This window comes from Dryobates pubescens, chromosome 31 (genome assembly GCF_014839835.1).
Source record: "Dryobates pubescens isolate bDryPub1 chromosome 31, bDryPub1.pri, whole genome shotgun sequence".
In the NCBI taxonomy this organism is placed as follows: domain Eukaryota; kingdom Metazoa; phylum Chordata; class Aves; order Piciformes; family Picidae; genus Dryobates; species Dryobates pubescens.
In genome coordinates, this window is record NC_071642.1 from 3,863,037 (window position 1) to 3,887,256 (window position 24,220).

At 56.8% G+C, this 24,220-nt stretch overlaps 1 protein-coding gene across 2 annotated transcripts in view; it reads left to right on the plus strand.

Annotated features, from left to right (window-relative positions):
• The window catches only part of STK11 (serine/threonine kinase 11), a 48,885-nt gene that overhangs the window by 13,538 nt on the left and 11,127 nt on the right, over window positions 1–24,220 (plus strand). For both annotated transcript variants that reach the window (XM_054175327.1, XM_054175326.1), the window contains exons 2-7: window positions 817–900; window positions 3,978–4,067; window positions 5,717–5,849; window positions 7,052–7,188; window positions 8,093–8,220; window positions 15,055–15,112. In XM_054175327.1, coding sequence (XP_054031302.1) covers window positions 817–900; window positions 3,978–4,067; window positions 5,717–5,849; window positions 7,052–7,188; window positions 8,093–8,220; window positions 15,055–15,112 — 630 coding nt within the window. The remainder of the gene's footprint in view (window positions 1–816; window positions 901–3,977; window positions 4,068–5,716; window positions 5,850–7,051; window positions 7,189–8,092; window positions 8,221–15,054; window positions 15,113–24,220) is intronic.

Here is a 24,220-nt window from a genome sequence, read left to right on the forward strand (position 1 = left end):
CTCAGGTGATAGAGGCAGTGGCCTGGAATTGTGCCAGGGGAGGCTTAGGTTTGGAGATGAGGACCAGTTTGTTTGCTTCAAGAGTGGCCAGGGGTTGGCACAGGCTGCCCAGGGAGGTGGTGGAGTTCCCATCCCTGGAGGTGTTCCAGAAACCTGTGGCCATAGCACTGGGGACCATGGTTTGGTGCCCCTCATCCTTTCACTCCAAGCCCTTGTCAAAAGTCAGAGATCAGCTGGAGAGAGTCCCAATGGAGGCTACAAGGATGGTGAAGGGCCTGGAGCATCTCTGCTGTGAAGAAAGACTGAGAGACCTGGGGCTGGTTGGCCTGGAGAAGGCTGAGAGGGGATCTGATCAAAGTCTATCACTATCTGAGGGGTGGGTGGCAGGGTGAAGCTTCCAGCCTCTGTTTGTTGGTGCCCTGTGCCAGGACAAGGAGCAATGGGCATGAGCTGGGACACAGGAGTCTCCACCTCATTATGAGGAGAAATTTCTTTGGTGTGAGGGTGCTGGAGGCCTGGAGCAGGCTGCCCAGAGAGGTTGTGGAGTCTCCTCTGGAGCCTTTCAAGCCCCACCTGGATGTGTTCCTGTGTGCCCTGCCCTGGGGGATGCTGCTCTGGCGGTGGGGTTGGACTGGATGCTCTCTCCCAAGTCCCTTCCAACCCCTCCCGTTCTCTGCCTAACACGACTCAAAGCACCTTCAAGATCCCTCTGGATTTCCAAAGCATTCGTTTTTGTTGCACAGCAGGGAGCTGGAGGCTGCTGACCACCCCTCCTGACCACCCCTCCTGAGCTCTGTTCCTTTTGTTTCCCTGCAGGGAAATTCAGCTCCTGCGACGGCTGCGGCACAAGAACGTGATCCAGCTGGTGGATGTGTTGTACAACGAGGAGAAGCAGAAGATATATCCTTTGCTCACCTGCCTCTTTGAAGCTCTGAGCTCCTCTGGTTCTCTGCCCCACTGCTGAATCATCAGAGTGCTGCTTTTAAGACAGCTTAAAATTGCTTTCCCTGCTGTGATAAACACACCCCAGAGAGTTCATAGAGTGGCTCGAGGTGGAAGGGACTTCCAAAGGTCAGCCAGTTCCAACCCCCCTGCCATGGGCAGGGACACCTCCCACCAGCCCAGCTTGCTCAGGGCCTTATCCAGCCTGGACTTGAACACCCCCAGGCAGGAGGCAGCCACAGCCTCCCTGGGCAGCCTGTGCCAGGCTCTCCCCACCCTCACTGGCAACAATTTCTTCCTCATCCCCAGTCTCAATCTCCCCTCTCCCAGCTTAAAGCCATTGTCCCTCGTCCTGTCACTCCCAGCCCTTGTCAGAAGTCCTTTCCCAGCTCTCCTGTAGCCTCCTTCAGGTACTGGAAGCTGCTCTGAGGTCTTCCTGGAGCCCTCTCTTCTCCAGGCTGCACAGCCCCAACTCTCTCAGCCTGTCCTTGATCATTGTCCTAGCCTCCTCTGGACCTGCTGCATCAGGTCCACGTCCCGCAGGGGAGGTTCTCCAGCCCTCTGATCATCTTGGTGGTCTCCTCTGGCCCCTCTCCAGCAGTTAGGTCATGGTATAAAAGGTTGCTTTTCTTTTTGACAGTGGCTTCTAAACGCTGCCTTCCAACTGCAGCCCTTCAGAAAGTGCCTAACTTCATTGTGTGCTTTAATTAGCCCAAGCACTCTGCCACCAAATCGTTAGCACACAAAAGGCAGAACAACTTCTTGCTCCTGTTCTGCAGCCTTCCCTGGCCCCAGGGACTGCATTTCAATTAGTGGCTGTTGGAAGCAGCTGAGCTGCTCAAGTGTGGGGGGGAAAAGGAGCCCGAGAGAGACCTCATGTGTCGGTACCGGGAGATGACAGCTCACGGTGGTGGTGCAGAAGCAGCCAGGAGGGATCATAGAATCGTAGAATGGGTTGGAAGGGACCTCCAGAGGTCATCCAGTCCAACCCCCCTGCAGTCAGCAGGGACGTCCTCCACTAGATCAGGTTGCTCAGAGCCCTGTTGAGCCTCACCTTGAATATCTCCAGGGTTGGAGCCCCAACCACCTCCCTGGGCAACCTGCTGCAGTGTTCCATCACCCTCCTGGTGCAGAACTTGTTCCTCACATCCAGTCTAAATCTGTTCTGTTCCATTCCATTCCAATTTCAAACCATTGGCCCTGGTCCTGTCCCTGCAGGCTTTTGGGTACAGTCCCTTTGCAGCCTTCTTGTATCCCCCTTCAGGTCCTGGCAGGCTGCTCTGAGGTCTCTCTGGAGCCTTCTCCTCTCCAGGCTGAACACCCCCAGCTCCCTCAGCCTCTCCCTGTAGCAGAGGTGCTCCAGCCCCTCTGATCTTCCTTGCTTTGCTTTCTGATTGGCAGTGGCTGATAAAAGCAAAGTGGTTTTCAGTCCTTCCCCCTTGCCAGGTTGGCTTCACTCTTTTGATCTTTCTCTGTTTTTACACTCTTAGAAGGTTTGTTTCTGGGTGCTCCTGTGGATTGAAGCTGGGAGAGGGGAGATTGAGACTGGAGAGGAGGAAGACATTCTTGGCAGTGAGGGTGGGGAGACACTGACACAGGTTGCCCAGGGAGGCTGTGGATGTGCCCTCCCTGGAGGCTGGATGAGGCCCTGAGCAACCTGGGCTGGTGGGAGGTGTCCCTGCTGCCCATGGCAGGGGGTTGGAACTGGATGAGCTTTAAGGTCCCTTCCAAGCCAATCTATTCTGTGTAACATGAAGGGGGAAGAGCCAGTGGCTTCCACATCACTCAGAAGCAGTTCACAGATTTTCTTTCCAGACTAAGAAGTCTTAGGAATGACTTTTGGAAGCTCTTCCTGCCAGTCCTTTTCCTGCTGGGTGGCATCATGCCCATCATGGAGTCCCAGGGTGCTTGGGTGCCCCTTTGAAGAGCAGCTCCTGTGGGGGGGAACATTGCAGGGGTTGGATGAGTTCCCACCATGAGCTGCTCCTGGACTGAATGTGCTGCAAAAGGGGCAGCCCCAGCCTTTAGCACAGGCCTCACTGGAAAGCACAGATCAGCTCTTGAGCCTCTCCTGCCTCAAGAGTTAAGGTGGTCCTGGGACACAAGCAACTTATTTCAGGCTTAGGTTAAGAAGGCATCTGCCAGCCATGATTAGAGTGAGCTGAGCAGGGGCTGGGCAAGCAGGGGCTGGCTGCCACCATGAGCTGGCTGCCACCATGCTCTGCTCCTCATCTGGAGGGTGCACTCCCTTGGCAAAGCCAGCAGATGTCTCAGGGTCTGCTCCTCCGGGCTCCTCTCAGCACACTCTGCCTTTCAGAGCTGCAGGAGAGGAGGAGACCTGAGGCAATCCTTGCTTTAGGCACTTGGTGTAGTACCCATCGTTTGATTAAAGCTTAAGGAGAGGAAAACTGAGGCTGTGCTGCAAGGGAACCAGTCCTGGGAAGTGCCACCAGTTCCTGGCCCTCTCTGCTATCTTTTTTAATCTATGCAGAGCAAAAAGGCTTCCCAGGTCTCTAGGGAACTTCCCTCCTGCTGCTGAGATGCCACCCTGCCACTGGGGGCTGGGCAGCACCTACAGCCCTGGCACTGTGCAACAGGAGATGAGGAGTCACCAGCCTGGGGAAGGTGCTGGAGCTCACTGCCATGTCCAGTGCAGGGCAGTGGCAGAACTCAGCCTGCAGCTCTCCTGCTGGAGCTCTCCTGCCTTTCTGTAGGCACCTCAGGGTATTTATTGTCCCATTTCTGTCACTCTTGTGACCTCTCCAGCTTCTGGAGTGCCCATCCCGTCACAGGTCTGATCACAGCTGGGCAGCAAGCAGAAGAACTTCCTGGTGGCTTCTGTGCCTCCTCCTGTCAGCTGGAGGAAGGTGGCTGCCTGGGGAGGTGCAGCACAGCTTGGATTCTGCCTCTCCAGTGTGTGGCTCCCAGCACTGCCTGGGGGCAGCTCCCAGTTGCGCTGGAGTGGGGCTGCAGCCCTCAGGCAGCGTTTGCCTGAGGCGTGTCGAAGCCTGAAGCTGCCTTAACTCGGCCTTCACGTATATGGTGATGGAGTACTGCGTGTGTGGGATGCAGGAGATGCTGGACAGTGTCCCAGAAAAGAGGTTTCCAGTTTTTCAGGCTCATGGGTAAGTAGAGTTTGGTTCCTTGGGCTGCTCTATCCTCTCCCCACTCTGCTGTCTGGAGCTGAGCAGCACGTCCTGCCCTGTTGCTTGGACAGGCAGAACTGGCTTTGGGCTTCCATCCGTGGGGAAAGGTGGAAGCCTAAAGCAGCTGTGGCAGGGATAAGCCTTGGATTCTGGGAAGAAGCCTGTCTTTCTCCTGGGAAGAAGCCTGTCTTTCTCCTGGGAAGAAGCCTGTCTTTCTCCTGACCCTGCTGTTACTGTTGCTTTCCTTCATCCTTTCCCCTTCCTGCCCCATTCCTGCAGCTCTGCTGTTCGTGAGGGTGAAGTTGATGGAGGAATCCCTTAGGGCTTGCCCTGCCTAAGCAGGGCCAAGAGGCAGGGTTCAGTGTCAGGAGAGAGATTAGAGGGCTTTGGGTGGATTAGGGCTTGGCAGGATCCAGCAGGATCTCTTAGCTTGTTTGGGGAGCAGGCAGGGCCAGCTGGAGCCCTTTTCACCCTGCAAGCGAAGGAGCAGATAGGAGAAGGGAACTGTGAGCATCAAACTGTGAGCTGGGCAGGTCTGGGGAACCTGCAGCCTTTTATGTTTGCATTTTGGGTTGAACAAAGCCCTCTGAGGTTACAGCTAGCTGCAGGGAAGCACAGGCATGTGGAGTAGTTATGGATATTGTGGGATAAACTTGTATGGCACAGAGTCACAGATTGCATTGGGTTGGAAGGGAGCCTCCAAGGGCAGCTTGGCCAAGCCCCCTGCGGGCAGCAGGGACAGCTCCAGCCAGAGCAGGCTGCACAGGGACACAGCCAGGCTGACCTTCAATGTCTCCAGGGATGGAGCTTCCACCACCTCCCTGGGCAGCCTGTGCCAGTGTCTCCTCACCCTCCCTGTGCAGAGCTTCCTCCTGATGTCCAACCTACCTCTGCCCTGCTCCAGTTCCAAACCACTGCCCTTGGTCCTATCTCCACAGCCCCTTCTGCACAGTCCCTCTCCAGCCTGCCTGGAGGTCCCCTGTAGATATTGAAATGCAGCTCTCAGGTCTCCCAGCCCCAACTCTTTCAGCCTGTCCCCACAGCAGAGGTTCTCCAGCCCTCTTTACCCTCTTGGTGGCCTCCTCTGGACCCTTTCCATCAGGTCCATGTCTGTCTTGTGTTGAGGACTCCACAGCTGGACACAGCCCTGCAGGTGAGGTCTCCCCAGAGCAGAGCAAAGGGGCAGGATTCTCTCTCTCCAGCTCTGGCCACACTGCTTTGGATGCAGCCCAGGCTGCCCTTGGCCTCCTGTGCTGCCAGTGCCCATTGCTGGCTCCTGCTCAGCCTCTCCCCCACCAGCACCCCCAAGGCCTTCCCTGCAGGGCTGCTCTCAACCTCATCCTCCCCAGCCTGGATTGGTACCGAGGGTTGCCCCAACCTAAGTGCAGGGCTTTGCACTTTGCCTTCTTGAACCTCCTGAGGTTCTCCTCAGCCACCTCTCCAGGTCCCTCTGCCTGGCTCCCATCCTGTCCTTCAGTGGTATCAGCTGCAGCACTCAGCTTGGTGTCACCTGCAGAGCTGCTGAGGGTGCCTTAGTCTCTGCCTCTATCCTCGCAAGTGCTGCCAGCCTCCTTCTGTTGTAGCAATGACCACCTGTGTTTTTTCCCCTCCCCTAACCCTTTCTGCAGGTATTTCTGTCAGCTTATAGATGGCCTGGAATACCTGCACAGCCAAGGGATTGTCCACAAGGACATAAAACCTGGGAACCTCCTGCTGACAACCAATGGGACACTGAAAATCTCCGATTTAGGCGTAGCAGAGGTAGGTGAGGAGCTCAGGGGAGGCAAGCAGGATGTGTCCTGGGTTTGGGTCAGCTTTGTGCTGTCACAGGGATCACTTCTGGTGCATTTGGGTTTCTTGTGTGGGCTTTGCAGAGTGCTCCAGAGTGACTCTTGAGTGTTTGTTGCTATTTAGTTGGTACCAGCAGCCACAGAAACATCTGGGAAGGGGATAAAGGAAAACAGCAGTCTTGGGCAAACCCAAAGGTGTGGTGAAGTGGTGAGGAGATGAATAAGCTCAGCCTTCAGAGGCTCACTAGGGTTGGAAAAGCCCTCTGAGAGCATTGAGTCCAGCCATCAACCCAGCACCACCATGGCCACATGGTTCTGGCACTCCTCTAGGGATGAGGACTCCACCACCTCCCTGAGCAGCCTGTACCAAGCCCTGACCTCTCAAGTTTTTCTTCATCTCTGACCTAAACCTCCTTTGGTGCAGCTTGAGACCACTTCCCCTTGCCCTGTCACTAGTTCCTTGAGACAAGAGCCCAAGCCCCACCTCACTGCAGCCTCCTCTCAGGGAGCTGTAGAGAGCAGTGAGGTCTCCCCTCAGCCTCCTCTTCTCCAAACTCAACAGCCCCAGCTCCCTCCCCAGCCCTTTTCTCCAGACCCCTCACCAGCTGGGTTGCCCTTCCCAGAATCACAGAGTGGTTTGGGTTGGGGAAGATCTCTCAGACCACCCAGTCCAACCATCAGCCCAACACCACCATGGCCACTAAGCCATCTCAGCTAGGCAGGAGGTGGGCAAGAACCTTTGCTGCTGTGCTTGGTGGCACATCCTGGGAGGTGAGCAGATGGCCAGCAGCTGAGTTGTCCCTTTTGTGTCCTGGGGGAAGCTCCTGCAGCCAGAGTTGGTTTGCCTCAGAGCTCTGGGGCTGCTGCAGGTCCCTTTTGTGCCCTGGGTGAAGCTCCTGCAGCCAGAGTTGGATTGCCTCAGAGCTCTGGGGCTGCTGCAGGTCCCTTTTGTGCCCTGGGGGAAGCTCCTGCAGCCAGAGTTGGATTGCCTCAGAGCTCCGGGGCTGCTGCAGGTCCCTTTTGTGCCCTGGGGGAAGCTCCTGCAGCCAGAGTTGGATTGCCTCAGAGCTCTGGGGCTGCTGCAGGTCCCTTTTGTGCCCTGGGGGAAGCTCCTGCAGCCAGAGTTGGATTGCCTCAGAGCTCTGGGGCTGATCCAGGTCCCTTCTGCTACAGGCCTTGCATCCCTTCGCGGAGGACGACACGTGCAGGACGAGCCAGGGGTCGCCAGCATTCCAGCCACCAGAGATTGCCAATGGCCTTGACACCTTCTCAGGCTTCAAAGTGGACATCTGGTCTGCAGGGGTCACGCTGTAAGTGCCCCTGGAGCAGCCAGCCAGCAGCTGCAAGGACAAACCAGCGGCCCCCAGACAGCTCCAGCTGCTGCGGTCTGCTGCTGTCACTGCTCGGGCCAAGGGGAAGGGAGTGGTGGTGGTGGGGAGGGGGTGGTGGTGGTGGGGAGGGGCTGTTTAGTCCCTTCTGGGGGTGGTTTGATGTTGGCCAGAGTAGCTGAGTCGTGAGGAGCAGGCTGTAGTCTGGGTGAGGGCCTCTCTGCCAGCTGCTTCTCAGCATCCAAGGTGCACAGCTTCTGCAGTCATCAAAACCACAAAGACCTCAGGTGTTTATCTTTAAGTTTCTCCCCTCCCAGGCTGTCAGGGAGGTGTCTGGGGTGGCTTTTACTCATGTGAATGGAGAAGCTGTGCTGAAGGAGGGCTGAGTTCCCAAATACTCTCTGACATTCAGCTCTTCAGTTCTGACTCCTTTTGGATTTCTGCAGTCACCTAAGAACCATAGAATCAGAGAACTGTCAGGGTTGGAAGGGACCTCAAGGCTCAGCCAGTTCCAGCCCCCCTGCCATGGGCAGGGACACCTCACACCACAGGAGGTTGCTCACAGCCACATCCAGCCTGGCCTTAAGCCTCCAGGGATGAGGCTTCCACCACCTCCCTGGGCAACCTGTGCCAGTCTCTCACCACCCTCCTGGGAAACTACTTCTTCCTCACATCCAATCTGAACCTCCCCACTTCTAGTTTTGCTCCATCCCCCCGAGTCCTATCCCTTCCTGACACCCTCACAAGTCCCTCCCCAGCTTCCCTGCAGCCCCCTGCAGATCCTGGAAGGCCACCAGAAGCTCTCCTCGCAGCCTTCTCTTAAGACCTTGCCCACCTGTTCTTTGTGCTTCTCCTTCTCACCCAGCTGCTCCCTCTGCCCCCACAGGTACAACATCACCACGGGGCTGTACCCCTTCGAGGGGGATAACATCTACAAACTGTTTGAGAACATCGGGAAGGGAGACTACAGCATCCCTGAGGACTGCGGGCCGCCGCTCTCCGACCTCTTGAGAGGTGAGTCCCCAGCAGGCACCACCACGGCTTAGCCCTGGGGCAGCAGTGAGCCCCTGTGGCCAAAAGGGCCAATGACAGCCTGGGCTGCAGCAAGGAGAGTGTGGCCAGCAGCTCTAGGGAGGTTCTTGTCCCCCTCTGCTCTGCCCTGCTGAGACCACATCTGGAGTACTGTGCACAGTTTGGGGCTCCCCAGTTCAAGAGACCTGCTGGAGAGAGTCCATTGGAGGCTGAGGATGATGAAGGGACTGGAACATCTCTGCTGAGAGCCCTGGGGGTGGGAGAGGAGAGGGCTGAGAGGGGATCTGTAAATATCTGAGGGGTGGGGGACAAGAAGGGGCCAGGCTCTGTTTGGTGGTGCCCAGGGATAGGACAAGGAGCAACAGCTACCAACTGGTTCTTGGGGGTTCATAGAATGGTTTGGGATGGAAGGGATCTTAGAGATCATCCAGTTCCAACCCCCCCTGCATGGGCAGGGACACCTCCCACCAGCCCAGCTTGCTCAAGGCCTCATCCAGCCTGGCCTTCAACACCTCCAGGGAGGAGGCAGCCACAGCCTCCATGGACAACCTGTGCCAGTGTCTTACCACCCTTCCTGGAAAGAATTTCTTCTTAGTCTCCAGTCTCCATCTCCTCTCTTTCATTATGCTGCTGGTGCTCTGAGAAGCTTTTAGATCTAAAGACAAAAACCACATGAGGTGAGGTTTCAGCTGACCTCCCAGCATCGATTCAGGCTTTGCAAATGAGAAGACTCCATTAAATTCCTTGCCCAAGCTCTCTGTAATGTGAAATTCTGAGTGCTCAGCTTCTCTTCTCCCTCCTCATCACCCTCTGCTCTGAATTTATTTGCTTCTGTCCCATTTGTCTCCTTTCCCCCCCCAACATTTGGAGCTGTGGAGATGTTGGAGCAGACTGGCTGGTGCCCACCTTCGCAGCTGGGCTGGGCTGGAAGCAGCAGTGCCACTTTTCTGGGTAGGAGGGGAGAGAGTTGTGGCTTTTGTTGGGTTTTTCTTCTTCCTGCCACTTACTGCAACAGTTTGAGGTTTCAACAGTGTCTGCTTCAGACAGCAGCCCAGGCCAGGGCAGCTCTTAGGGCTGTGTGGAGCAGCCAGCTCGGTGATGTGGCAGCAGAGGGGAGATGATTCCAGCCCCTGGGAGATCCTAACCAGAGCTCCTGCTGCTCCCACTGGCAGGGAGACAGCTGGGTGCAGTGGTGCTCTCCTGCTCTGCCTTCAGCTGCTTGGGAAGGATCAGACCTCAGCTAGGTGAGGTGGCACCATCTTGGTTCAGGTTGAGTTCTCTGCTTCTTGTGCCAGCCAGGCTTAGGAGGTCACTGGGGGGGAAGGGCTGTGGGGCAGTCCCCTTCCCCAGGCTGGAGAACAGAAGACTGAGAGATCTTTAATTCATGTCTGAGGGGTGGGGGGCAAGAAGAAAGGCCCAGGCTGGCAGGGACAGGACAAGAGCCAATGGATACAAACTGGAACCCAGCAGGTTCCACTTCACCAGGAGAACATTCTTTGGTGTGAGGCTGCTGGAGGCCTGGAGCAGGCTGCCCAGAGAGGCTGTGGAGCCTCCTTCTCTGAAGGCTTTCAGGACCCACCTGGATGTGTTCCTGTGTGACTCTGCTTTGGCAATGGGGTTGGACTCAATCTCCAGAGGTCCCTTCCAGCCCCCACCCTTCTCTGACTCCCCTCCTGTCAGCAGTGTCCCCAGGTGTGCTGGGAGCAGAGCTGCTGTCCCCACCTTGTGCTGTGCCCTCCGCGCGGCCCCAGCGCTGCTGCACTTTGTGGCCAGCCCAAAGCCTCCTCGAGCCCAGAGGATTCCCTGGCTGCAGTTTTGTCTCCAGCTGCTGCCAGGAGCTGCAGCTCCAGCCTGGCCCCCAGCAGGTCCCCTGCAGCAGAGCGCTGCTGCCGTTGGTGTCCTGGCTGGGTGGCAGCAGGTGGTGCTGTCTGTCCGAGCTCTGCCGCTGCTGCCGCCGCCGCCTGGGCTCCCCGCAGCCCCCTGCTGCCGAGGGGGTGGCAGCCCTCCCCCCCCCCCGCATTCCCACTGCTGGGAGACTCTTTGAGCTCCCCTGGCCCTGTGCCCATTATGCAATGAGTTTATTTCCATGTGCTTCCGAAAGCATCCAGCAGCTTCACCGACACCCAGGCAGCAGCAGAGCCACTGAGTGGCTTGGAAGGGAGCCTCAAAGGGAGGCTGTGGCTGCCCCCTGCCTGGAGGTGTTCCAGGCCAGGCTGGATGAGGCCTTGAGCAGCCTGGGCTGGTGGGAGGTGTCCCTGCCCATGGCAGGGGGGGGTTGGAACTGGCTGATCTTTAAGGTCCCTTCCAGCCCAGACAAATCTGAATCTTGTCCAGCCCCCTGCAGGCAGCAGGGACAGCTCCAGCTAGGGCAGGTTGCTCAGGGCCACATCAAGTTTGATCTTGAATGTCTCCAGGGATGGAGCCTCTGCCACCTCCCTGGGCAACCCTTTCCAGTGTCTCCCCACCCTCACTGTGCAGAACTTCCTCCTGAGGTCCAACCTAACTCTGCCCTGTTCCAGTTTCAAACCATTGCCCTTCAGCCTATCCCCAGAGGCCCTTCTGAACAGTCCCTCCCCAGCCAGCCTGCAGGGCCCCTTGAGATACTGAAATGCAGCTCTAAGGTCTCCCTGGAGCCTTCTCTTCTCCAGGCTGAGCAGCCCCAACTCTCCCAGCCTGTCCCCATGGGAGAGGTTCTGCAGCCCTCTGCTCATCTTTGTGGCCATCACTGGCTCTCAGCACAGCAGCAGCTCACCTCTGGCAGCTCAGCACTTCCAGCCCCTGCCTGTTCCCTCTGCACTGCCCCAGGGGGCCATGCCCTGATCCACAGCTGCTGCTGGAGTTCTGAATGCTGGCTCAAAACATGGCTGGTTTTATGAGCTTGGGAATGGCCCAAATGGAGTAAATCCTCTGCTCCATCCATCTGGCCTGGCCAGCAGCCTCCTAAAGCACCCAGCAGAACCCATTTGAGGCTGGTAGAAGCCTCTCAGCTGCACTTAGTGCAGTCCCCCAGGGACAGTGAGCATTTGTTTCTCTGTTCTTGTCCTGAGGATGTTGCTGGTCTTAGACTCTTGTGTTTTGTGAGCAGAACAACTCCTTTTGAGTTGCTTTTCCATCTCCTCTATGAGACCTGGAGCCAAAACTTCCTGCTGTTCCTTCTGCCTCACTGGAAAGAGAGCAGCCTCCTGCCCAATGTCCTCTGTCCATCTCTCACAGCCTGAGCTGTCTGCTTCCTCCTGGCCACTGCCTTGTCTCCATCCCTCCTGTGTTTGGAGCCCAGAGATGCCCTTGGGAGGCGGAGGAGCTTACCCTGGGGAGATGTCTGTGTCTGCCCACTCGATCCTTTCTTCCCGGGTGATGGGAAGCACAAAGGACTCCTTTAACTGTCCTCCCTCCACCCCTCCTCTTGTCATGCACCTGTCACACAGTGACAGCTGCCCAGACCTCCTCCTCCTCTTCTCCTTGCTCGGCCCAGCACACATTCTCCGGCAGCTAGGAGGACACAGTGGACCTGAAGTGATGGAACTGGAGAGGTGGAATTGTTCTGGGAGGCCTGAGCATCTGCCCAGCCCAGCAGCCAGGCAGCTGCAGGAGGAGAGGGCTGAGCCTTGTGCTGGTGACACTGTAGCTATGGTGACAAAACCTCAACACTTTCCAGCTCTTGCTTCTCCTCCAGCTGCGTTTCCTGCTTAGGTGCCTGCTCCTTCTTGCAGCAGGTTGCAGCTGAAGCAGAAACCTGTGGCTAGACTTCGGGCAGCGGCTGGCTGGGGCCTTTTCTGCCAGCAGCACAGAGACCCCCAGCTCAGCTCTGCCTCACCCGAGGCTCTTCGGCCCTTTGTGTGGCTTTTCAAAGCCTCCTCGAAGCACTCCGCGGTGCCGCTGAGCTTTTGTTCTGCCTTTCTGAGGCAGGGTGCTGCAAAGTGTTTGCTTCCTCCCGGCCCCTGCCTGCTGCGGTGACCACAGCAGGGGGCTGGCTGGGAGGCAGACACCAGGAGACACTTTGAAAGGCCTTCTGATGGCTGCTCCCGAAGTGGGGTTGTTCCTTTTCCCCTTCTTGAGCTTGGTTTTGCTGCTTTATTATTCTCTCCTTCCAGCAGGAGCAGAGTTTAGAGGACTTAAAGCTTCTGTGGCATTTGACTTGTAAAGAGGCTCACATGGCTCTGTATTCCCACGGATTAGCTGGGCTGCTGCTCCTCTGCTTGTCTCCCTAATCAGGGATGAAGCTTTATTTATACTCTTCAGTGATGGAAAAGAGAAGGCCCAGTGCTGGCCTGGGATCTGAGTGTGCAGGCTGCAAAGATCTGTGGCAGTTAGGAGCATTTCTAAACAGAATCATAGAATGGGTTGGGTTGGAAAGGACCTTCAAGATCATCCAGCTCCAACCCTCTGCCATGGGCAGGGACACCTCCCACCAGCCCAGGCTGCTCCAGCCTGGCCTTGAACACCTCCAGGCAGGAGGCAGCCACAACCTCCCTGGGCAACCTGTGCCAGGCTCTCCCCACCCTCCCAGGCAACAATTTCTTCCTCTTCTCCAGTCTCAGCCTCCCCTCTCCCAGCTCAAAGCCATTGTCCCTCGTCCTGGCACTCCCAGCCCTTGTCACCAGTCCCTCCCCAGCTCTCCTGGAGCCCTTTCAGGCTGCTTTAAGGCCTCCTTGGAGCTTTTTCTTCTCCAGGCTGAACAGCCTCAGCCCTCCCATCCTGTCCCCATAGCCTTAAGGTTTTTCTGTCAGCATCTGGAGATCACCTCTCAGCTTGAGTGCAGTTTGATTCTGCTTGAGGAGAATGCACAAGGTCAGCTCTTCCTCCTGATAGACTTAACTGGAAGAGAAAGCTCTAAGGCTGCAGTTTGTGCATTCAGCATCTGGGTTGGTTTCCAGGCTCTGCTGCAGCTAGGGCTGAGTTGCTTGGATTCTCAGTGCCCCCTTGCAGAGCACAGAATGAGCCAGGTTGGACAAGACCTTTGAGATCATCAAGTCCAACCCATCACCCAACACCTCTGATCAACTCAACCATGGCACTGAGTGCCTCATCCACTTCCAGTGATGGTGACTCCACCACCTCCCTGGGCTCTGTTTCTTCACTCCTAGAATCCCAGAATGTGGGTTTGGAAGGGACCTCTGGAGATCATCCAGTCCCAGCCCCCCCCCTGCATGGGCAGGTCACACAGGAGCACATCCAGATGGGGCTTCAAAGTCCCCACACAAGGAGGCTCCACAGCCTCTCTGGGCAGCCTGCTCCAGGCCTCCAGCAGCCTCACACCAAAAAAAAATCTCCTCCTGTGGAGCTGGAACCTCCTGGGCTTCAGCTTGTGCCCTTTGTTCCTTGTGCCATCCCTGGGCACCACCAAACAGAGCCTGGCACCACCTTCTTGCCCCCCACCCCTCAGCCACTGCTAAGATCCCCAACTATCCCATGTGTGGGCACAGAGAGTCCCTCTGCAGCGCCAGGGGAGCAGAGGTTGGCCTTGGGTGTCCTCCCTGGTGCAGCCTGGCTCCTCTGCTCCGCTCTCACAGGAGCTGCCTGGAGGTCTTTACCGTAAATGGCAGTGAGGGAGGCTGCTGTGGGCAGCTGCTCCTCCCTGCCTTGCCTGGTGAACAGCACAGGATGTTTTGTCTTGATGAAGCCTCTCTTCAGCACAGGACCTTAGAGCTGCCAGCAGTGAGTCAGAGCTGAGTGCCTGCCTGGGCATTTGCAGTCCTTGGCTTTTCCATGGCCCTTCCTTGCCCCAGACTGAGTCCTCTTGCACTGAAGTGAAGATGCTCTTTGCTCAGTTATCTTAGAATCAGAGAACTGTCAGGGTTGGAAGGGACCTCCAGGCTCAACCAGTTCCAAAGCCCCTGCCACAGGCAGGGACACCTCACACCACAGCAGGTTGCTCACAGCCACATCCAGCCTGGCCTTCAAAACCTCCAGGCATGAGGCTTCCACCACCTCCCTGGGCAACCTGTGCCAGGCTCTCACCACCCTCCTGGGCAACAACTTCTTCCTAACATTCAACCTGAATCTCCCCATTTTAGTTTTGTTCCATCCCCCCAAGTCCTATCACTCCCTGACACCCTCAAAAGTCCCTCCCCAGCTTCCTGATGGCTTTCTGGTTGCTTGAGAACCAGCCAGCTCTGCACCCTGGCTGTTTGTAACTGCTGCTGTTAGACCTCTTCAGGGTTTACCTTAGATCTTTGATCTTCTGCTCATACTGCTCCATGCTGCAGGTGGGGACACTGAGCAGCAGACCCAGTCAGGTAGTGCTGACCTCCTGATCACATTCTTGCTGGAGGTGGGGGCTCCCAGCCAGGGCCTTAGGGGTAAAGATTCCCAGCCAGGGTCTTGCTGGAGGTGGAGGCTCCCAGTCAGATTCTTAGAGGTGAAGGTTCCCAGTGAGGTTCTTCCTGGAAGTGCGGGCTCCCAGTGAGGGTCTTGGAGGAGAAAGCTCCCAGTGAGGCTCTTGCTGGAGGTGGAGGCTCCCAGTCAGGGTTTTAGAGGTAAAGGTTCCCAGTGAGGTTCTTGCTGGAGGTGGAGGCTCCCAGTCAGATTCTTAGAGGTAAAGGTTCCCAGTGAGGTTCTTGCTGGAGGTGGAGGCTCCCAGTCAGGGTCTTGGAGGAGAAGGCTCCCAGTGAGGTTCTTGCTGGAGGTGGAGGCTCCCAGTCAGATTCTTCTGGAGGCAAAAGCTCCCCAGGCTGCCCTGAGGGCCTGAGCACAGCACCTGCTGTTGAGAGAGGGGGAAAAGGGTGGGGGAAAGGGCAGAGTGTGATGCTTCCTCTCCTCAGCCTGCCTGAGAGCACCTGTGATCACAGCTGGCCTTGTATTTCTTCTCCTTTCCAGGGATGCTGGAGTACGACCCAGCCAAGAGGTTTTCAATACAGCAGATCAGGCAGCACAAGTGAGTCCTCAGCTCCTTCCTCTTAGTCCTTCCCTTTCTGCTTCTGATGCTGATGTCCCTGTGCAGTGCTCTCATCCCATCCCTCCTTTGGACAGCAGACACCTGGAAGTCCCTGGATCTCCTTCCTCCAGCTCTGCTGGAGCTCTGCCAAAGCTACACTTGGCTTTTTTTGGGTGGTTTTGGTCCCTCTCTCCTGTTAGAGCATCTGGTTAGAAGCAGTTGAGTTGCTAAGCAGTGAAGAATGAACCTGGTGGAAACCTGCTCCCAGCTTGACTGCTTCAGCAGTGTGCCCAGGGGGCCAAGAAGGCCAAGGGCATCCTGGCCTGGATCAGGAGCAGTGTGGCCAGCAGGAGCAGGGAGCTCATCCTGCCCTGTGCTCAGCACTGGTTAGGCCACACCTTGAGTCCTGTGTCCAGTTCTGGGCTCCTCAGGTCAGGGAAGATGTTGAGATGCTGGAAGGTGTCCAGAGAAGGGCAACAAAGCTGGGGAGGGGTCTGGAGCACAGCCCTGGGAGGAGAGGCTGAGGGAGCTGGGGTTGCTTAGCCTGGAGAAGAGGAGGCTCAGGGGAGACCTTGCTCTCTGCAACTCCTTGAAGGGAGGCTGTAGGCAGGTGGGGGTTGGTCTCTTCTCCCAGGCAGCCAGCACCAGAACAAGAAGACACAGTCTCAAGCTGTGCCAGGGGAGGTTTAGGCTGGAGATGAGGAGAAAGTTCTTCCTAGCAAGAGAGATTGGCCCTGGGAATGTGCTGCCCAGGGAGGTGGTGGAGTCCCAGTCCCTGGAGGTGTTCAGGAGGGGATTGGATGTGGCACTGGGAGCCATGGTTGAGTTGTCAGGAGGTGTTGGGTGACAGCTTGGACTTGGTGATCCCTGAGGTCTTTTGCAACCTTATGGATTCTGTGCTTCTATGTGTCAGGAGCAGACCAGAGCTTCCTTTAAGCTGGGTTGCTGAGCTGGGCCTGCTCAGGGCTGCCTTAGCTGAGGGTTTTCTGGCCAGTCTGGTGACAGAAGCACCCCTTGGGATTTGCTCCATATGGGATCAGCATGTGCAGAAGCATTCCAGGACCAGAGGAGTCTTTTTTTCCCTCCCTTTCTCTTTCATGTCAAACCCTTCCCTCCTCCATATCCTCCCCCTTTATCCTCAGCAGGGTCTGAACTAGGGGGTGGGGGGAGGCCCTATTATCTCTGAAGGGCTTTTGGTTTGAACATGCAGCCCTGGAGCAGAGATTTCCTGGGTGGGGAAAAGTACAGGAACAAAAAGCATCATGAGGCTGCTTCGTGGTGGAGGCTGCAGGAGCTTTATCTGCTCCTTGAATAGGAAGAGCTTCTGAGGACACAGCAGAGCTGCCTGCTGGGCTGCAGCTGCTGGGCACAGCTCCTGCCTGCAGCCTTGCCCAGAGAGCTTTAAGGGCAACCTTGGGGAACCAGGGCTCTGATCCTGCAGGGTGCTGGGCCTGCTTGGTGCTACCCACAGGGCAACTTGGATCCTAGGTTTGCTTTTGGGCCTCTCACTCTGAGAAGGCCAGTGAGGGGGTGGAGAGGGTCCAGAGAAGGGCAGCAAAGCTGGGGAAGGGTCTGGAGAACAGGGCTGGGGAAGAGCAGCTGAGGGGACTTGGGGGTGTTCAGCCTGGAGAAGAGGCTGAGGGGAGACCTCACTGCTCTCCACAGCTCCCTGAGAGGAGGCTGCAGTGAGGTGGGGGTTGGGCTCTGCTCCCTAGGCTCAGGTGATAGAAGGAGAGGAAGTGGCCTGGAATTGTGCCTGGGGAGGGTTAGGTTGGAGGTGAGGAACAATTTCTGTGCTGCCAGAGTGGTCAGGGCTTGGCACAGGCTGCCCAGGGAGGTGGTGGAGTCCCCATGCCCAGAGGTGTTCAAGAAGCCTGTGGCCATGGCACTTGGGGCCATGGTTTGGTGGCTGGGGTGGGGTGGAAGGTTGTGCTGGGTGCTCTTTCCCCACCCAAACAAGTCCATGGCTGTAGTCTGCTACTGAAAGCTCCACGCAGAGCTGGGCTTCCAAGCAGCAGCTCCTGCTGTCACTGACTGGCCTCCCTCCCCTCTGCTGCTGAGGACTGGGCAGCAAAGCCCTGGGAGCTGTTGCACCTCAGAGTGAAGTGGTTCTGTCCATCACAGCTGCTGGTGGGTGGTGGTCAGCTGGCAGCTGCCCTGCTTGGGCACCAAACCTGGCAGGACCTGAGCCCCTGGGGGTAGGTTCCAAGGAAGCACTGGAAGCCTTCATTTCCTGCTGATGCCATGGGCCCAAAGGCTGCCCCTCAGGCTGGGGCAGTGGGAGCTGGCTCCATGAGTCACTCTCTGCAGGTCTCTGCAGCACTTCCCAGGCTCTCTACCTGGCTGTGAGCTTCTCCCAGGTGGCAGCGAGGCTCTGCGTCAGCTCTGCCCAGCTGGCAGCAGGGAGCTGCCTCCAGAGAGCCTTCCTGTGGCTGCAGAGCAGAGAAACTGGAGCACAGGGCTGGGCTGGAGAGCTGTGGCAGAGCTCCCAGGCCCTGGCTGGGCACAGCCTGGCCCCTGGCTGGGCATGGCTGCTGGAGGTGAGGCTTTTCATCTTGCAGCACTGAGGGGAGCCTGGAGAAAGCCTCTCCCTGCTGCAAACCCAGGAGCATCTTCAAGGAGCATTTTCAAGGCTTAGGCTCCTCTTAGTTTGCTGTGAGCTTAGCCAGTGCTTCTTAACAGGCTTTGCTCCCCTCTCAGTAATTGCCTCCTTCCTCCTGCTGTGGCATCCCCATAATTACATCAAGCCCAGCAGAGCTGCCAGCCCTGGGCTCTGCCTCTCTCTGGTCATCTCCTGAGTGTGCTGAAGAATCCAACCTCTGCCTCTCCTGGGCTGCTTTAAATAGAAGAGAAGCTTTTTGCTCTCCTGCTGAACCTGACCCTGATTTGTGGGATTGATTTTATTTTAGAGCTGGGAAGGAGAGCAGGAAGCCATTCAGATACTGCTGGAAGGGTTTGGGGAAAGCACTGGAGCCAGAAAATGTTTCTAGAGTCCTTGGATTTAGCAGAGGGGGACAGTAAGAGGCTTGAATGGGTTTGGGGTTCTCTACACTCCTCCCATAAAATCCTGGGCTGCAGCCAGAGGAGTGTGGGCAGCAGGGCAAGAGAGGGGATTCTGCCCCTAGGCTCTGCTCCTGTGAGACCTCACCTTGAATCCTGCCTCCAGTTTTGGTGTCCTCCAGCATGAGAGGGGCACAGAGCTGCTGGAGTGAGGCCAGAGGAGGCCACAAGGATGAGCCAAGGGCTGGAGCAGCTCTGCTGTGAGCACAGGCTGAGGGAGCTGGGGGTGCTCAGCCTGGAGAGGAGAAGGCTCCAGGGGCACCTCAGAGCTGCCTGCCAGGAGCTGAAGGCATCCTGCAGGAAGGCTGCAGAGGGACTTCTCATGAGGGTGCCTGAGCCAGGGGAATGGTTTGGAGCTGAGGCAAAGCAGGGTTAGACTGGAGCTGAGGAAGAAGTTCTGCAGTTGAGAGTGGTGAGAGCCTGGCACAGGCTGCCCAGGGAGGCTGTGGCTGCCTCCTCCCTGGAAGGTGTTCAGGGCCAGGTTGGATAAGGCCTTGGGCAGCCAAGTCTGGCTGAGAGGTGTCCCTGCCCATGGCTGTGGGGTTGGAGCAGATGACCTCTGAGGTCCCTTCCAACCTGAGCCATTCTGGGATGGTCCCTGGAGCTACCAGGAGGCTGAATCCTTCTTGGAACAGGAGCAAGCAGGCAGAAGTCAGTGCCTGAGCACAAACACCCAGCACTGAAGAAGCATCCAGCCTTTTCCCTGTGGGTGAGGCAAATCAGGGAAGGCTGGTGGGAGGTGTCTCTGCCTATGGCAGGGAGGCTGGAACTGGATGATCTGTAAGATCCCTTCCACCCCAAGCCATTCTCTGACTCAAACTCCTCTTCCTGCACTCCTGTCAGGATCCATCAGGACAAACCTAAATTCTCCTTGCTCTCAGAGGCTTTTTTTCCAGCCCCAGTCAGGCTGGGCAGGGCAGGGCAGGGCAGAGCAGCCCCCACGAGCTGCAAATGGCAATGAATCAAACCTCTGTCAGCTGCAGAGTTTAGGAGCTGACCCTTGAATAACAATGAAGGCTGCTCTTCCCACAAGGATCTGGAGAGGATGATGCTGGATGGGAGTCTGACACTTTGACTTCACCCCAGTGAATATTAGTTTGTTGGCTTTCCCCCCCACCTCCCCTCCTCTCCTCCTGGGGCTGAGGAGCAGTCAAGAGCAGCTGCCAAGAGCCAGGGAGTTTGCAACCTGCTCCCTGTAGATTATTCCTCATCCCCTCTCTGCCCTGGGCTGTTGCTGAAGGGTTTAATGCTCCTGCACTGCATTTTGTAGCTAATTCACTGACCCTGCTGCAGCACTTGAAGTGATGAAGTGGATGCAGAATTCTACCTCTGTCCCTTGTTTCCAAGGCAACCATCCTGCCTTCTCCACCAGTGTCACACTTCATTTCTTCACTCAGAGATACCATTGCAAGAGTTTGTAGCAAGAGAGGGAAGGTCCTTTCCACCTTTGAGTACTGCAGGTGTCTTCTCCTGATGTCCCAGGGGCTGCTGTGCCACCTTCCTGAGTGCTTTGGCTCACCCCAGAGTCCTCCCAGGAGCTCTGGAGGGAAGCTGCTGGATGCTCTGCTGTGCTGTCCCAGCTGTGGGTATCACACCCCCTTGGGGCCCCCTCACTACAGGATGGATGTTGAGGTGCTGGAGCATGTCCAGAGAAGGGCAACCAAGGTGGTGAAGGGCCTTGAACACAAACCTTGTGAGGAGTGGCTGAGGTGGATCAGTCTGGAGAAGAGGAGGCTGAGGGCAGAGCTCATTGCCCCCTGCAGCTCCCTGAGAGGAGGTTGGACCCAGGTTGGGTTTGGTCTCTTCTCACATGCAGCAAGTGACAGGACAAGGAAATGGCCTCAGGTTGTGCCAGGGGAGCTTCAGGGTGGATATTAGGACAAATTGCTTCCCAGCAAGGGTTCTCAGGCACTGGAACAGCTGAGAGGTGATGGAGTCACCATCCCTGGAGGGATTTCAAAGCTGCATGGATGATGTGGTGCTGAGGGCTGTGGTTTGGTGGTGGTGGCTCAGCAGCACTGGTGTCATTGTGAGCTCTGGGTGAGAGGTTGGTCTGGAGCAGCTCAGGGGTCTCTTCCAGCCTCAGCACTTCCATGGCTCCCTGAAATCTGGTTGGTTCTCTCTGTAGGAGGGGTGTCAAAGGAATGTGAGGCTCCATCTGCCTCCCTGGAGGAGTCAGAGCTGCCACCTTTGGCCCTAGCACAGCACAGGGAGAGCTGCTGCTTTCTTACTCATCTGGGGACCCTGACTCAAGAACTTGGCCACCTCTTGGCCTTAGAGGAGTTGGAGCAGTGAGCTCAGGGATCTTGCTGTCTCTGGCTGGCCTGTGCTGCCTCTGCCCAGGGCACACTGCTGGCTGCTTCCACCTCTGCCTGGGAGAGGACTGAGTTCCACTGCACTGCTCATAGTTGCTTCTGGTGGTGGTGGTGGTGACCTCCCAGCCAGCTTGGAGCCCCTGCACAGTCTCAGGGGAGGTGAGGAATCATTCACCCCCACTGCTGGCTGGCAGCAGGGCAGTGATCTGCAGCCTGGCAGCTGCTTTCAGGGGGAATTGGCCACCTAGGGAGGCAGCAAAGTGAAAGAGCTGTGCCCTGCAGTGGGCACTGAGTTTAGCTGGGAGCAGCCTTTGGAAGCTGCAGCTGTGCTGAGCTGAGCCTCCTTTTAACCTTGCTGATACCAGAGCTTGAGAAGAGCTAAGTGCTGACTTCTGATGTCAAAGTCAAGCTTGGAAGCTGCAAACCAGATGGGTTCATTAAGCATCAATCAGCCCAGCTTCCCTTTCCCCCCCCTCAGTTCTTGACCCTCTCTGTCTTATCTCCCTGTGGATGGCAGCATCCTGCCTGGACAGCAGCAGGAGCACAATTAATCCTTGTGCCACTGAGCTCTGCAGCTCTTCTGCTTTGCAGGACTTCTCCAGGAGCTGCAAAGTAGTGAGGAATTGTCTCCTCCAGCTGCTCCCTTCCCTCCCTTCTGCTTCAGAGGGCTGGGAGGAGTGGCTAAGAGTCGTTGCACAGGCCAGGGAGGGATCTGCCTCTTCCTCCTGGGATGGAGTGCTTTTGGGGATCTGCAGCTGAGATCTGAGTCTCTCTTCCCTGGGTGTTAAAGCAGCAGGGAAGTGGCTGCTGGGGCCAGAGGAGCTGGCTCAGGAAACCCCCAGTGAAGCTGGGCAGGAATGGTGCAGTCTGACAGCTCTGCTCCAGACCCTGTGCTTTAGGGGCAGTGTGAGGCAGGCTGAGAGGAGAGGAGCTGCTCCCTGCCTTAGTGGTCAGTAGATCCTCGAGGCAGGTTAGGAGGTGTGATGGAGCCAGTGGCCCTCAGCTGAGCAGCAAAGCTTCACTAAGAATCAGAGTCCTTGACTGGTTTGGGTTGGAAGGGACCTTAAAGATCATTGAAGATGATCAAGGGGGCTGGAGCACCTCTGCTGCAGGGACAGGCTGAGGGAGCTGGGGTTGTTCAGCCTGGAGAAGGGAAGGCTCCAGGGAGACCTTGGAGCAGCCTTCCAGTACCTGAAGGGGGCTACAAGAAGGCTGCAGAGAGACTGTTTGCAGAGGCCTGCAGGGACAGGACCAGGGCCAATGGTTGGAAATTGAAGAGCTGCAGACTGAGATTGGATGTGAGGAAGAAGTTCTGCACCAGGAGGGTGCTGGAACACTGCAACAGGTTGTCCAGGGAGGGAGTCAAGGCTCTGTCCCTGGAGATATTTAAGGTCAGGCTGGAGAAGGCTCTGAGCAACCTGATCTAGTGGAGGATGTCCTGCTGACTGCAGGGGGTTGGACTGGGTGACCTTTGGAGGTCCCTTCCAACCCAACCCATTCTGTGATCTAGTTCCAACCCCCTGCCATGGGCAGGGACACCTCCCACCAGCCCAGGCTGCTCAGGGCCTCACCCAGCCTGGCCTGGAACACCTCCAGGCAGGAGGCAGCCACAGCCTCCCTGGGCAACCTCTGCCAGGCTCTCCCCACCCTCACTGGAAAGAATTTCTTCCTCCTCTCCAGTTTCAGTCTCCCCTCTGCCAGCTCAAAGCCCTTGTCCCTCATCCTGGCCCTCCCAGCCCTTGTCCAAAGTCCCTTCCCAGCTCTCACTGTCAAGAATTCCTTCCTCACCTCCACTCTCAATCTGCCCTCCAAGTGACACAAGTGAAGGCAGATCTGAGCTGTCCAGTTCCACCTCTGGCTCATGAGGTGGCATCAACCTGTGCCAGGCTCTCCCCACCCTCACTGGCAGCAATTTCTTCCTCATCTCCCATTGAGGTTTCCCAGTGTCCAGCACCAGTGCAGGCAGCAGAGCATTTGTCCCTGCTGGAGGATGGCTTGCCAGGAAAGTCTCTTCTCCTCCAGGCAGCATTGCTGGAGGCTCCTTCTGAGAGATCTTTGATTGCTTTATTTATTTCTTTTCTTTCTTTTTTTTTTTTTGCTCAGAACTTCAATGAATTTCTCTCCTCACTCTGTAGCCTCATTTCCATGCATGCATATGCAAGTGTTTGAAATCACCTCCCAGAGGATGGAATCATCCATGACTAGAGTGCAGTGATTCAGGTTTCTGATATTAATAAAACCCCCTCTATTTTTACTCTCCTGGTAAGTAGGACAGGAGGCAGGAGCTGAAACACAGCAACCCCCCCCCCACAAACACAGGTTTGCTGTAGCCTCCTAAGCTCTCTGCCTTCCCAATCCCCCTTTTGGTGGCACTTGTTCTGATCTCACTTGGCCTATATATTCCCTTCTCCTGAGATCCCTCCTGGTGTTTCATTTGGCTCCTTCTAGCTCCAGTGCCCCTGGCAGCAACCACTGGTGGCTGCCTTGGCTTTCCTGTTCTGGGCAGGGTGATGCTGCCAGGTGGGCAGGAGTTTGTTCTCATAGCATCATGGAATGGGTTGGGTTGGAAAGGACCTCAAAGATCAGCCAGTTCCAAGCCCCCTGCCATGGGCAGGGACACCTCCCACCAGCCCAGGGAGGAATGGGTTAGGTTGGAATGGGTTAGGTTGAAAGGGACCTCAAAGATCAGCCAGTTCCAACCCCCTGCCATGGGCAGGGACACCTCCCACCAGCCCAGGGAGGAATGGGTTAGGTTGGAATGGGTTAGGTTGAAAGGGACCTCAAAGATCAGCCAGTTCCAACCCCCTGCCATGGGCAGGGATACCTCCCACCAGCCCAGCTTGCTCAAGGCCTCATCCAGCCTGGCCTTGGAACACTTCCAGGGAGGAGGCAGCCACAACCTCCCTGGAAACCTGCTCTAGCATCTCCCCACCCTCTAACCCCTTTCTCTTGTCAGTTCTGTCCTTGCTGAAAGCATCCCCCAAGGAGAGGGAATCAAATGATGGCACTGGGAATGCTGTGTGCCACCTGCACCACCACAGAAACCATCTGCAGGACTTGTTGCAGCTGTTGGGCCAAGGTCTGCTTGTGTTGGAGCTGTGTGCTTCCTGCCAGCACAGGGGCTGGGGTGACCTTTCCATTAACTCTTTTGATGCCACCTCATGAGCCAGAGGTGGAACTGGACAGCTCAGATCTGCCTTCACTTGTGTCACTTGGAGGGCAGATTGAGAGTGGAGGTGAGGAAGGAATTCTTGACGGTGAGAGCTGGGAAGGGACTTTGGACAAGGGCTGGGAGGGCCAGGATGAGGGACAAGGGCTTTGAGCTGGGAGGGGGAAGATTGAGGCTGGAGATGAGGAAGAAATTGTTGAGAGTGAGGCTGGGGAGAGCCTGGCACAGGCTGCCCAGGGAGGCTGTGGCTGCCTCCTGCCTGGAGGTGTTGAAGGCCAGGTTGGATGAGGCCTTGAGCAGCCTGGGCTGGTGGGAGGTGTCCCTGCCCATGGCAGGGGCTTGGAACTGGCTGAGCTTTGAGGTCCCTTCCAAGCCATTCCATGATTCCCTGAAAGCTTTCCCTGCAGTCTCCAGCCTGGCCATGGTGTGGCCGTGGGGAAGATGCCAGTAGGTGCCACTGGAATGTGCCAGCCTGGCTGCTGCTTGGGATGTTGTCCCTGCACCCAGCCTGTCTCCAGGGGAGGAGGGAACACAACTGGCAGCCAGCAGGGAGGGAGCAGAATT